Source organism: Phymastichus coffea, unplaced genomic scaffold, assembly GCF_024137745.1.
Source record: "Phymastichus coffea isolate CEN01 unplaced genomic scaffold, Cenicafe_Pcof_1.1 PCOF00098, whole genome shotgun sequence".
NCBI classification, from domain to species: Eukaryota; Metazoa; Arthropoda; class Insecta; order Hymenoptera; family Eulophidae; genus Phymastichus; species Phymastichus coffea.
In genome coordinates, this window is record NW_026706909.1 from 126799 (window position 1) to 139179 (window position 12381).

A 12381-nucleotide genomic window follows, 5' to 3' on the forward strand; every position below is an offset into this window, starting at 1 on the left:
AGCCATTATCTTATCATTTCCAGATTGACAAAAGTTCTTTGAAAGAATCAAAGCTAATCGTTTGTTAATTAACAAAGCGATCGTAAACTTAAACTGGCTAATTGACATGTCTCTTTGAAGCTCGAAATATATTTGTCATAAAAATTCTTGAATTATTTTTGTTGTACACTATACGCAATCAAAAAAATCAAGTCTCAATCTCGAAGCAAAAATAAAATCCCCTTGATAAAGTTATAATTCATCTCCTTGGTGAGACAACTTTTCGGCGTGCCGTTCCATTTCACGCGACAAGCGACCATTTATCAGCGCGCATCCAAACGGTCTGAATTACCCGCTTCCTTGTTGCCCACGCGACCTGATGGTAATTACACCGAAACTTTTAGAAATGTCTCGTTAAGAGTAGCTACTTAGGTGATGAAATGTTAACTCGAGTGTTTTTTTAGACGTAGATTAAAAAAAATACTTGCCTTTTCTAAAAACCAACATTACATTTCTTCTATTTTATTTCATTATGAAGTTTAAGATATTTTTCTCCGTTAAAAAATATCTTTGCTTTCTTTTGTGTCCCTAGAACATTTTTTGGATCTTGAAGCATTGAGTGTTATAAGTTAGTAGAAACACTTTTATCTACTAGAGTTTCAATTAAAAAATACTTATAAATTATCAAAATAGAATATCTTACGAGCTGACGAGCATTAAAGCTATATGGAAAAACGCCGAGAATCTTTCAAACTTCGTTATCACAAAGATTCTTATATGTGCAAGAGTGTAAGTAAAACATTGTTTACATAAAATACATAGGATACAAAATAATTACCAAGTAACTGAATTTTTCATCATGCTTTATTTACGCAATAATTTTACGAATGTCGTTATTTGAATGATCCGTACATCGTGTAACAAAAACGTCTTCATCTTTGCGAGGAAGAGAAATGAGAGTCGGTAAGAATCATCAACATGCTCTACTTACATCCTTCCGTAATAACTCTTATCATCATCATTATTTTTTTACACATGTTTCGATGCTTCTCCACATCATAAAAAATAAAAATTTTCAGAACGAAAAAAAGTATCATATAAGCCGGTGGCAAGGCACTTCGTCAGACATACCACTTCTACGTTTTGTAGGGAAAAAATGAAATTATTGCTTTTTTGGATTGTCGATTATATATATATACAAAAACAATAGTCAAAGCTCCACGCGCACGACGAATGACAAAGAGACAACAAAGCTGATTATACAAAAAATCGAAAAGACAAGATTATGAAGTGTCGAGATACATGCGGTTCAATCGAAGTGTCTGGCCAACGGGCGCTTTCAAGAGAGAACAGAGATTATTATTCCAACTATACAAACTTATGCCTCACGCTAAATACAAATGTCCACTTTTAGGGGGGAGATAATAGCCTAAATTCTAAGTCACTAACGATAGCGTTAATTCTGCATTTTCTTTTTTAATCTTTTTATTAATCATAATTTTTTTTTCTCGGTCAAACCTAAGGATACACCACGCTTTATATACCTCCAAAGTGGGTTATCTTACACTTAGGAAAAATAGTACGGACGTGAAGACGCGTCTGGCGCTCATCACTTTTTTGTTTTTACACACGTGCAGTAATAATCAAAGAGAGTCTTGGCATGAAATATAATTAAACAAAAGAAAACAGAGTTGATGGATCACAAATAAACAGGAGAAGAAATGAAACGTTAATCCTACGCGTTTATCCATAGTAAATAATTATAATAAAAAATGAAATAAACAGTGTGTATTTTTCACATAGAGAGATTTCCAAATGGCAGGATAATCCTATATATTTGTCGTGTTCGTTTACAATCTATTACTCAACATTTTTTCCATTGTCGTGGGTGTATCGTTTATGTACGTGTGTAATTGTGTATTAAGGTACGTGTGCGTATATGTGAGATAGAATGAATCTACTTTAAGCGCCTACGGAAGACGCGCGAAACGAAGGCTGTTTCATAGTTTAAATGAGTATTCTCAAATATATGGGTTTGTTTATGTGCCTTCTTTAAATGCTGAGGGTTTATGATGCTGTTATTGTATTTTTGTTTATCGAAAGCAACGCCACGTATACAAATATAAAAAAGAACGCCCTCGAATATAGTGTGTAAATCAATGTTACGTGTACGTATGTCTTAATGTGAGTGTATATGAATGAATCAGTACGGCAGGAATGTCACAGCTGCTGCCTTGGAAGCTTCTTCATTTTATCACTGGCGACATTTACAATTACAATTTCTCTCTCTCTCTCTCTCTCTCTCTCTCTCTCTCTCTCTCTCTCTCTCTCTCTCTCTCTCTCTCTCTCTCTCTCTCTTTCCTTTCTCTCGATTCTTCTTCTTCACAATGTACAATTTGCGAGCTACTTGCTTTGATGCATTACTTCTTACTATTCCATTCACTTAATCTGTAACCACGAGTGTTTCAAACACTCGGCTGCGGTTGCACGTTCGTTCGGATCGAAGGCTAACATAGGCGTGAGGAAATCAGCAAATTCACGCGCTTCTGATAAGGACCACTCGTATTTCTCTGTCAACACCTCGTACAAACCCCAGGGTTTTAATCCTGTTATGTGCTTTAGCTCGCCTTTCTTGTTAAAGAAATTGCGAGAGTGACGTCCTGATAATGCTATACGGCGTGGAATTTCACCCAGCAATTCAATTATGTGAGCCAAATGATCTTCGTCTCTGAAAAACAATTATGATTCTTATTATACCTATATCAACATTATTTGTGAATATTGATTTTACGTATACCAGTAGATTGAAAGATCAAGAAATGTTGTTTTATCATGAATGTACTTCAATAATACAATAGCTATCAGTTTAAATAGCTTATCAACTATGCACGCTGTACAAATTTGAAGAGCAAGATATGATCATAATTTCAAAGGTTAAAAAATCATCAATTACTTCGTATCAAAGCGATTTAATAAACGCGACATTTAAATCACAATAAGATCAAACAATTGAACAAAGTAAAATTCAAGCAACCAACCTGCAGTAATCATCGCCGCTATGTGGCTCGAATAAGTAATCACCAGTAGCAAGTTCAAAAGCCATGCAAGCAGTGGACCATATGTCGGCAGAAGTGTTATAACCAGCGCCAAGAAGGACTTCAAGAGAGCGATATTGACGAGTCTGTATATCCTCAGTGAACTTCTTGTGTACCCAACAGGCATTGCCAAGATCAGCGATTTTCACCTCCACTTCACAGTCGACTAATGCTGGATCGAGTGGCGCTACCGACGCACGTTTCAACTGTTTCCTGTCACGTCCTGCGTTTTCACCTGAAATACATTAAGAAAATAGATTGCAAGTTTTTTAACTTCTAATATCTTAAGATGAACAATGAAAAAGGCATTTTTTAAAGTTAGTACACTAATATTATCACTCTGTATAGCTTTATTGTAAAACTATTTTGGAAATTAAATCACGAAACTTTTGAAATGCCTAACGTAACAATAACAATTCGATTATGCTATTTTTATACCAACGAAAACAAACCCACCATCTCCTAACGAATCAGCATCTCCATCATTAGCATTCACCTCATCGTCTTTCTTTCCATCAGCCTCGGGATTCTTATTTTTCTCGACCACTTTGTTCTCCTCCTTATCGTTTTCATTCTCATTTTCGTTCTCTTCGGCCATAGCTGTAAACTCAGCATCCTTTTCAACCGCGACTTTTGTTGTTTCGTTGGACGCTATTGGAGTGTCAATACCATTGACGAGCATCAATGACACTGACGTTGATTCAGAAGCTTCCAAGGGAGACTCTTTATTGCTCTCAATTTGCTCCTCGATGCTTTCCGTATTTAGCTCAGCGCTGTTATCGCCACCGTTGTTAGTCGATGTTGGTGTTGTCACTGCTATCTCACCGTTTTCTTTGTGGCCTACAAATCACCATGCAAATATTAAAATTTTTATTGAAAAGTAAGCTAATAACAATATCAATGAAAATTACCAGCCACGTTCTTGGTATCAGCGTCAGCATTAGCAACACCATCGCCAGACTTGTTGAGCTCTTCCATCTCTTCTATCTGCTCCATCTGCTTCTTAAGCAGTTCGTTCTGTCGCTTAGCCTTCTTCTTGAGGCGCTTCTTTTTGTTCTTAGACATCTTGCCTTGAGTGGTTGGCTCTTGAAATTCTTTTGGTGCCGTAGATACCAAAGATGCCGGCAATTTCAGCCCCAACGAATGTAACTCCGTCGCCGTAGTCGCTAATCGCCTTATATAAGCCTCATCCACGCAGACCAGCACGTTTTCTGGCTTTATGTCAGTGTGAATTATTTGGCCTGCAATTAAAAAAATGATCAGATTCGGTATTATTTCAAGAGCGAATAAAGATTCGGATATTCAAGTAATTTTTCTTTCGTACTTCGTTCTCCAAATATGTCGAAATGTAAATGATAAAAAACAATTTATAGTAAATCAGTAGTCATATCTCGAATATAAATAACTCATACCAACGATATTGAACAATTGATATCATCACAGAGCAAAAGATATTATAAAATCCAAATTAATCGTGTGACAGGAAAAAAGCAAGTAATAAGTGGCATAGCGCCACGATACTAACTTCGACTGCTGTCAGTTGAACATATTAACCGTATGTGTTATACTCACATTTATTATGTAAATAATCTAATCCCTCAAGAACTTGTCGAATAATTCGTCGCACGTTGTTCCTGGGGATACCCCGGTAATTGGACCTAATGATGAGTTTGAGCAAATTGTGCCCAAGCACTTCGAACACCATGCACACGTGGAGACCATTGACACCACTGATCTTGAAGTCATTCAACAGTTGTACCGTTTTGTTGCGTTTCGGATCTTGTGGATCTGTGTCGCGCACGTCCTTCAGCAGCTTGATCTCGTCCAGCGCTGTCTCCGTGAAGTGCGACGCCGATTTCACTACTTTTAAAGCTACAAACCGCTTGTCCTGTTAAAAATAAATGAATAAATAAAATAAAGAGCATTTTATTTTATTTCGCTAAAGATAAAGGTCGACAGCTCTGACGCACCTGTAAATCCCAGCACAGCCAGACAGTGGAGAAATGACCCCAGCCAAGTTTCCTCGTGACGTGATAACGATTGAGGAAGAAATCGCCAATTTTGACTGGATGATAGCCGCCTTTGCAATAATCGCTGCTATCCTCCTGTTCGTCATCCTCGCTACTAAACATCTCGTCCTCGTCTTCAATGGTCTCGTTGCTCGAGCTATGACATGGCTCCAGTCTGCATATACAATAACAATTTGTTTTTTTCTTTTTTTTTCTTTTCAAAAAATGTACTAACAGTTGAATATGTTGATATAAATAGAGAATGGAATCTGCTTCTTGGGTGTATAAGTTATTCTAAAAATATGCATATTTCAAGAAACTGAGGTAAGTTGCCAAGTACTAAATCACAAGTGATACCAGTAGTAATCCCATACCAATTTAATATTTGATAAAGAAAGACATCACAGAGTCAATAGGCTGTAATATTGATTATTTTGCTATAAGATTTAGCTGTTTATAATTTTAACTGAAAAATTTTAGAATTTTTTTATTTTGTTTGTTTGTTGATATTAGAATGTGCTGTATGTGTGTGGGCTATATAACAAAACAGTTTATCTAGGTAAATTTTTAATTCAATTTTCTGGATTCTAGTAATCTAAGTCAACTACTGTGTCTAAAATCAAATTGCAAACTTAATCATTTAACGTTAAACTGTTTTGAAATGATTGAAAGTTGAAATTGAAAGCAGCTTACTAGTTTACTTTGAATTTCCTATTTAAGATACTTAAATAAAGGTAGTACTAGAATTATTATATTTTTTAAATTGAACCATTGTATTTTGAAATTGATTGACTTCATATTGGAAAATTATTTTATATACATGTAGCGTTTTATTTACTGTAATGGTCTTCATATAATTCCCTTAAAAACTATTTTACAACTGGATCTTATATATTTAATTATATTATAAATTATATTATTAATTATATAATTATATTATAAATTATCCATTGTTCAACAATACTCTTGAAACTCAAATAAGTATATACATATATCATTGATTAATTTTTAATAAACTTATATTACAGATTAGAAACACTAAGGTAGGTTTTTCAATCTGTAAAAATTCAATTTGAGAAGTTGCTCAGTTATAAATTTCAATATATTAATCAGTAGAGCTTCTCATAGCAGAAATGAATATGAATAGATAGATTAATTCATCAGTAGAGTTCTTGATAATCATTAATTGAAACAAAGCGATTATTTTATTAATATAATGATTATTATTCATGGTTTTTATCTTTTTATTTAAAAAGAAATTATATTTTTCATCATCTTGAAATTCCATGAGTTTATATTGGCATGACTTTTTTGCAATTTTATTGTCTAATCATAAATAGTTTTGATTCACCTATACTGTTTCTATGCTATTGACCAAACTATTTAGGTTAGCTTTTGCTTTCTGTGCAGCACTATCCAACCACAGACTATTTGATTCATAATAGCATTATACATCCCTTGTAATATAGATATGTCATAAAAAATCAAATACAATTGACAATAATAAAAAGACTATCAATATTAAACAATGACAAATCTATTCTGTACGACATATCTAGGTTTAAAATTAAATTTTCCCAAGTTGTCATTGCAAGCACATGCTCAAAACTTCACGATTACAATAAAAACTACCTGTCAACTTGGGCAGTCAGAAGGAAAGCTCAATTTTATGGATTGAACCAATAGTATCATAACGAATACCACTTTCCAGAAACCTGTGTAACCCATTTCCTTTATAAATGTGCACATGGTTGTCTCTCATGCAAAGGTGTGAAAAAAGAATCTGGTGAAGAACGTACCTGCTGCCATTGCCACCGGAGTATCTATAAGAAGTGTCTTGACTTAGACTCTTGGGTTCCTGCTGTGGTTTATTCTGTACCTGGACCTGGATATCACTGAGATTATCTTGAGGTCGTTCTCTATTGGAAGCAGCTTCGTTTGTAGCATCGTAATTGGCATTGTTAGCTGGCGTAACAATGGAGCTACCCTTGCCCTTGCGCTTGCTAGGCTTGTGTCGTTTCTTCTTGGCCTGGATCGCGAGGACCCGCCTGTTGACGTCGCTCTTGCTATTCATCTCCAGCTCGCCGCTGCCGCCTCCGCCGCTACTGCTGCTATTGCCGCTGTGGCTGCTGTTGCTGGTGCTGGTGCTGGTGGTGCTGCTGATGGTGCTGGTGCTGGTGGTGGTGGTGGTGGTGGTGCTGCTGCTGCTGCTGCCGCTGCTGCTGCCGCCGCTGCTACACCGCCTCTTCTTCTTCCTCTTCGTCGTGACTCAGAAACTCGTCCAAACTTCGGTTCTCTCTCTCTCTCTCTCTATCTCCTCGCGGTGTATGTGCTTTTATTACTCCTTCGAGCACCACATCGATTTTTTCAACGCCAACCCTATATGCTGCTGCCTGCTTTCCTCCCGTGCCCGTGGATATTCAGATCTGACCGTCTCGTTACCAACGCACCCTGACCGTCGACTATTTTTAGTAGGTGAAGCCTAGAGACATACAACTACTCTGCAGTCTTCTTTATTGTTTTTTTTCTTTTATTTGTGTTGGACAACGTAAAAGAGCGTACTCTTTTGAATTTTATCGAATGCAAAAAAAATATACCATCGTCACGCGACGTTGTGTGTCGTTATAAAGGGCGAGGCAAGATACACACTTGCGTGCGGTGCGCGCACAACAAAAGCATTTATATTGAAAATTAATCAAAAAAACGATCTTTATCATCGGCACTGCATGAAGCTTCGATCCGCGCCTCACTAGGGCGAGCTGTTGTCGATTTCCGTCGTCGTAGACTCGTAGTAGTGCTGGCGGTCTTCCGGCGTAGCGACTAGCGAGCATGCTTATAGTTAGTTTGTGTCCCGTCCGCGTCGATTTTACGTGTGAAACAAAAACACGATAATGCGCCAGCGTTAGCAATAAACTGTCCATTATTTGTTGCGATTGTCTCCAAATTGAAGTTACAATCATGGTAAGTGATCTTGTGAATTTTCGCGAGAAAAGCAAGCGTCTGAGATTGTTTGTTTACACGCGCAAGCCACGCGTGATTTTCCTAACCTTCACTCACGTGGCATACACACCACATCAAATATTTCATGATTTTATTTTATTTGCAGTCGAAGTTGTTCGTACTATACGAGCATGCAGCGGGTTACGCACTGTTTTCTGTACGCGAGTTTGAGGAAATTGGTATGCTCTTACCCCAGGTAGAGGCATCAGTGACAGATTTATCAAGGTTCAACCAAGTTGTGAAATTAGTAGGCTTTACTCCATTCAAAACTGCTGTCACTGCTCTGGAGAATGTCAACAGCATATCTGAGGGTATTGTTCCTGAAGATCTACAGCTGTTTCTAGATATAAATGTACCTAAAGCTGGTAAGAAGGAGAAGGTAGTACTGGGAATTTCGGATCCAAAGTTGGGTGCAAGTATCACTGAAGTATTGGGGATCAAGTGCGATCATACCGGAGCTACACCAGAGATCATCAGAGGAATTAGGTTTCACTTCCACAATCTTGTGAAAGGATTCACCTCCAAGAGCTCAGCTGTGGCTCAGTTGGGTCTGGGACACAGTTATTCTAGAGCCAAAGTCAAATTCAACGTCAATAGAGTAGACAATATGATCATACAGAGTATTGCTCTGTTGGATCAACTTGACAAAGATATCAATACTTTTAGTATGAGGATCAGGGAATGGTACAGTTATCATTTCCCAGAGCTTGTCAAGCTTGTGCCAGACAATTACATGTATGCCAAGGTTACTCAATTGATAAAGAACAGAAAAGAGTTGGATCAGGATAAGTTGGATGCTTTGGAAGAAATAGTGATGGATAGTGCCAGAGCACAAGCTATTATTGATGCTTCAAAGTCATCTATGGGAATGGATATTAGTCCTGTTGATTTGTTGAATATTGAGATGTTTGCTATGAGAGTCATTGCTCTTGCCGATTATAGAAAAGAGTTGGCTGAGTATCTTAGATCTAAGATGGCTGGTGTTGCCCCTAATTTGGCTACTTTGATTGGAGATCAAGTTGGAGCAAGATTAATTGCACATGCTGGATCCCTTACTAATTTGGCAAAGTATCCAGCATCTACAGTACAAATTCTTGGTAAATTTTTCATTCAATATTGTAGAAATATATGAGGAAGTGAGAATTTGATGTTTACTAAAAATCAATTTGTTTTTTCAGGTGCTGAAAAAGCTTTGTTCAGAGCTTTGAAAACTCGAGGAAACACGCCAAAGTATGGTTTGTTGTTCCACTCTACATTTATTGGCCGAGCAGGTACCAAAAACAAGGGTAGGATCTCGAGGTATTTGGCAAACAAATGCTCTATTGCTTCGAGGATAGATTGCTTTGCTGAAACTCCTTGCAATGTATTTGGAGAAAAACTGAGACAACAGGTTGGTTGATTACGAAAGATGGCGTTCATATCGATTGAACTGTAAACGAGATTATATTGTATTCATTTTTGATAGGTTGAAGACAGATTGAAATTCTATGAAACTGGAGATGTTCCTAAGAAGAATATTGAAGTTATGCAGGAAGCCATTGAAGAAGCTTCGGCCATAATACCAATGGAGGAAGAGAGTCTAAAGAAAAAGAAGAAAAAGGATAAAAAGAGAAAGAGCGAATTGAATAGTAATGGAACTTTGAATGGAACAGTTGAGTTAAATGGAGATACAACTGTTGAGGCAATGGATGTTGACGGTGAGGATGAGGCTCCAAAGAAGAAAAAGAAGAAGAAAAAGTCGAAGAATCGTGAAGAAGAAGAGTAAAGATTTTTTATATACTTTTTTTAAAAAAACTTTGTCAACCATCTTGTATGGATGTTCAAATTAGTAAATAGTTTATGTAAACTTTCTGTGAAAGTTTTCACAGTACATTGACCTATGTAAATAAGCATTTTGTTACGTAACTTCTTTCTTATTGATCAAAATTTATTATGACGCTTATTAGGTGAAGCTATTTTTTCTTTTAAATAATGACATTTGGATCAACACATTTTTTCTCCTGGAATTGAATAGAATTGCCTGTTTTTCTGAAGTAATTTAAATTTGATTCATTATAACAAAAAATCTTAAATCTTAGAGTAAAAAATATTCGGTTATAGAATATTTTTCTAATTTGTACTTTAAACTTAATAAAATGAAAGTTTGAAGAAACAGTTGTTACTTATTTGAGGATAGGAAAAAGAATAATAAACAATACAGCGATAAAGTTATTTATTTTTTATTCAAGAACTCAAACATTAAAGATTAAAAAAATTTAACATTTTTCTCATTTATCATCAAATTAATAAACGTAAAAGTTTCATCAAATATTTCGTAAAAACAAAAATAAGAGTGTAAAATCAAGAAAAACCATGTTAATACCAGCACCATGAGCATTTAATGAAGACATAGCATACTGCAACATATAAGTATATAAATACTTAAAACAATAATTACAATTCTTAAACATTAGTGATCTTAAAAGCTAAATACAAAAAAAAATTATTAGGTTTTTTATTTAATAAGCTGCATCGAGTTAAATTCTTGTCTTTTTTTCTCAATATAATGAATTATTGTTAATTACAGGAATAAATTCATTTATTTATTGCAGCTTTTTGTCACTCCATTCACGTATTTACAAATAACAAGTTTTTTCAGTCTCGTTTTTTATTTCTCGAGGTTTCTTTCTTCCAATTGCAACTGTTGAAAAGTTTATTATTCCAAGACTACATTCATTTTACAAACTAAACTATTACACATTATGTTATATGCTGACTTTGTCACTTGGACTCTATTGACGTATCCCACTTAACAAACAACATTAAAAGATTTTTTCTAGGGAGGGGCGAAGAGACAGCCAAGTGACGAAGCATATCATCGTTAACAAAGAAAGATGATTATAACTTGGCAAACCTAGCTGTTAATCAAATCCTTAAACACTAAGTTTTCTTTTCTTTAAAATGATGTGTTTCTCTCATTGTATAATCTGGTGAACGATATGTCCCGATTGACGTGCATCGTGTACAAAGTAAAAAATAGTCAATAGTGCATATATCTGTAATATATTTATCCAACAGAAAAAATAAACTATCTAGACTTGTGCACTTGAGTGACACAACCTCACACTTCTGCCGAAGTCTGACTCCAAAAAAATTTTTCTCTTTGACTTGTTTTAGACGCAGACTTTAAAATTCGCTATCTTTCTTCAAAATATAAATTACAATTTTACATTATAAACAGGGTTTTCCTACATCGAACATCTTTTGTATTACAATTTAATTTCAACTATATACTTGTTCCTATTGATTTCGTAGTTAAAGTCTACGTCTAAACAAGGCAAAAAATCACTTGTGATTTTCAAGCATTATCTAAAGGTTCTCTAGCAAAACATTTATATTTGTTTCTTTTTCAAACTTCCTCGTGAAATTGTTATGTATCTCTCATTTTGTATGTACAAAAAAGTAACGTATAAAAGCATACCTTCTTAAATCTAAAATGCAAAAAGTTGGCATCGTAGACTCGCCGTGTTACCCATCACTCAACAATGATCAAAAGACAAATCAAGAAAAAGTAAAATGAACGTCTTTGTTTTTTAAAGAAACAAAACTATACACATCTCTCTTATTTTCATCATCAAAAACTACACGTTTAAGATCACACGTATTAAAAAAGGGCGAGGGGGAAGGGGTGCAAAAGTAGAGGTTTACGACTCGGTCTAGTTAAAAGTTTAGGAATGGGGGAAGCACGTTATTATTCGTCCGACGTACTTTCATACTAACGGTAAAATCTTAAAATGGGTTCTCTCTTTTTCGTGAACCGTTAATTATTATCGCTTCAATCTCCTTTTTTTCTTTCATACTTTTTACAATATGTATAAAACTTCTTGCCTGTACAACATTTTTATGTTGACATGCGTGCTATTCTGTATTCGTTTTGATGTAGTTTTTAATATCCTTTAAAAGGGAAGATAAAAGGAGACCTGGCTGGCACTGATTGGGGATTAGCTCAGGAATGTGATGCTGTTAAGGCATTGTCGTCGTTTCGATCATTGAAAATCATTGAAATGCGGGAAAGAATGTTGCGTTCGGCGATTGTTGTTGCAATGGCGACATGAAACCCATGGTTGACATACCTAATGATAAATTATAAAATATATAGTCTATCCGAAACTTACATCGCTCTATAGAGTATATATTTACCGTGAGGAGATTGGGCTTTATGTTGAGGACTATTGCTGGCGAGTTGATTCATAGTAGGTGCAGGTCCCGTAGACTTGTTTTTACTACCCATAATATTATCAAGATCGATGTTTAAACCT

The 12381-nt window shown here is 35.6% G+C and overlaps 2 protein-coding genes across 2 annotated transcripts; one reads left to right on the forward strand and one right to left on the reverse strand.

The window, feature by feature from the left end:
* Window positions 1-825: 825 nt before the first annotated feature.
* On the reverse strand, window positions 826-7755 carry LOC131669970 (SRSF protein kinase 3). The gene is made up of 7 exons (XM_058945210.1): window positions 6883-7755; window positions 5045-5258; window positions 4647-4962; window positions 3986-4315; window positions 3531-3914; window positions 3018-3309; window positions 826-2707 (listed from the first exon to the last, which is right to left on the reverse strand). The coding sequence occupies exons 1-7, from the start codon at window positions 7155-7157 to the stop codon at window positions 2419-2421; spliced, it is 2100 nt and encodes a 699-aa protein (XP_058801193.1). The 5' UTR covers window positions 7158-7755; the 3' UTR covers window positions 826-2418.
* Window positions 7756-7868: 113 nt separating this feature from the next.
* On the forward strand, window positions 7869-12121 carry LOC131669971 (nucleolar protein 56). Its single transcript, XM_058945211.1, has 4 exons — window positions 7869-8044; window positions 8190-9180; window positions 9262-9473; window positions 9549-12121. The coding sequence occupies exons 1-4, from the start codon at window positions 8042-8044 to the stop codon at window positions 9846-9848; spliced, it is 1506 nt and encodes a 501-aa protein (XP_058801194.1). The 5' UTR covers window positions 7869-8041; the 3' UTR covers window positions 9849-12121.
* The last annotated feature ends 260 nt before the right edge of the window (window positions 12122-12381 follow it).

What these genes read in the sequence shown, in the direction of transcription:
- LOC131669970 (XM_058945210.1), bottom strand. Translation starts at nt 7,157, where the DNA reads ATGAATAGCAAGAGCGACGTCAACAGGCGGGTCCTCGCGATCCAGGCC. An exon ending in AGATTATTTACATAATAAAT is followed by an intron (nt 4,316 to 4,646) that starts GTGAGTATAACA and finishes TTTTAATTGCAG; the next exon opens with GCCAAATAATTCACACTGAC. An exon ending in TGCTGATTCGTTAGGAGATG is followed by an intron (nt 3,310 to 3,530) that starts GTGGGTTTGTTT and finishes AATGTATTTCAG; the next exon opens with GTGAAAACGCAGGACGTGAC.
- LOC131669971 (XM_058945211.1), top strand. An exon ending in ATCTACAGTACAAATTCTTG is followed by an intron (nt 9,181 to 9,261) that starts GTAAATTTTTCA and finishes TTGTTTTTTCAG; the next exon opens with GTGCTGAAAAAGCTTTGTTC. An exon ending in GAGAAAAACTGAGACAACAG is followed by an intron (nt 9,474 to 9,548) that starts GTTGGTTGATTA and finishes CATTTTTGATAG; the next exon opens with GTTGAAGACAGATTGAAATT.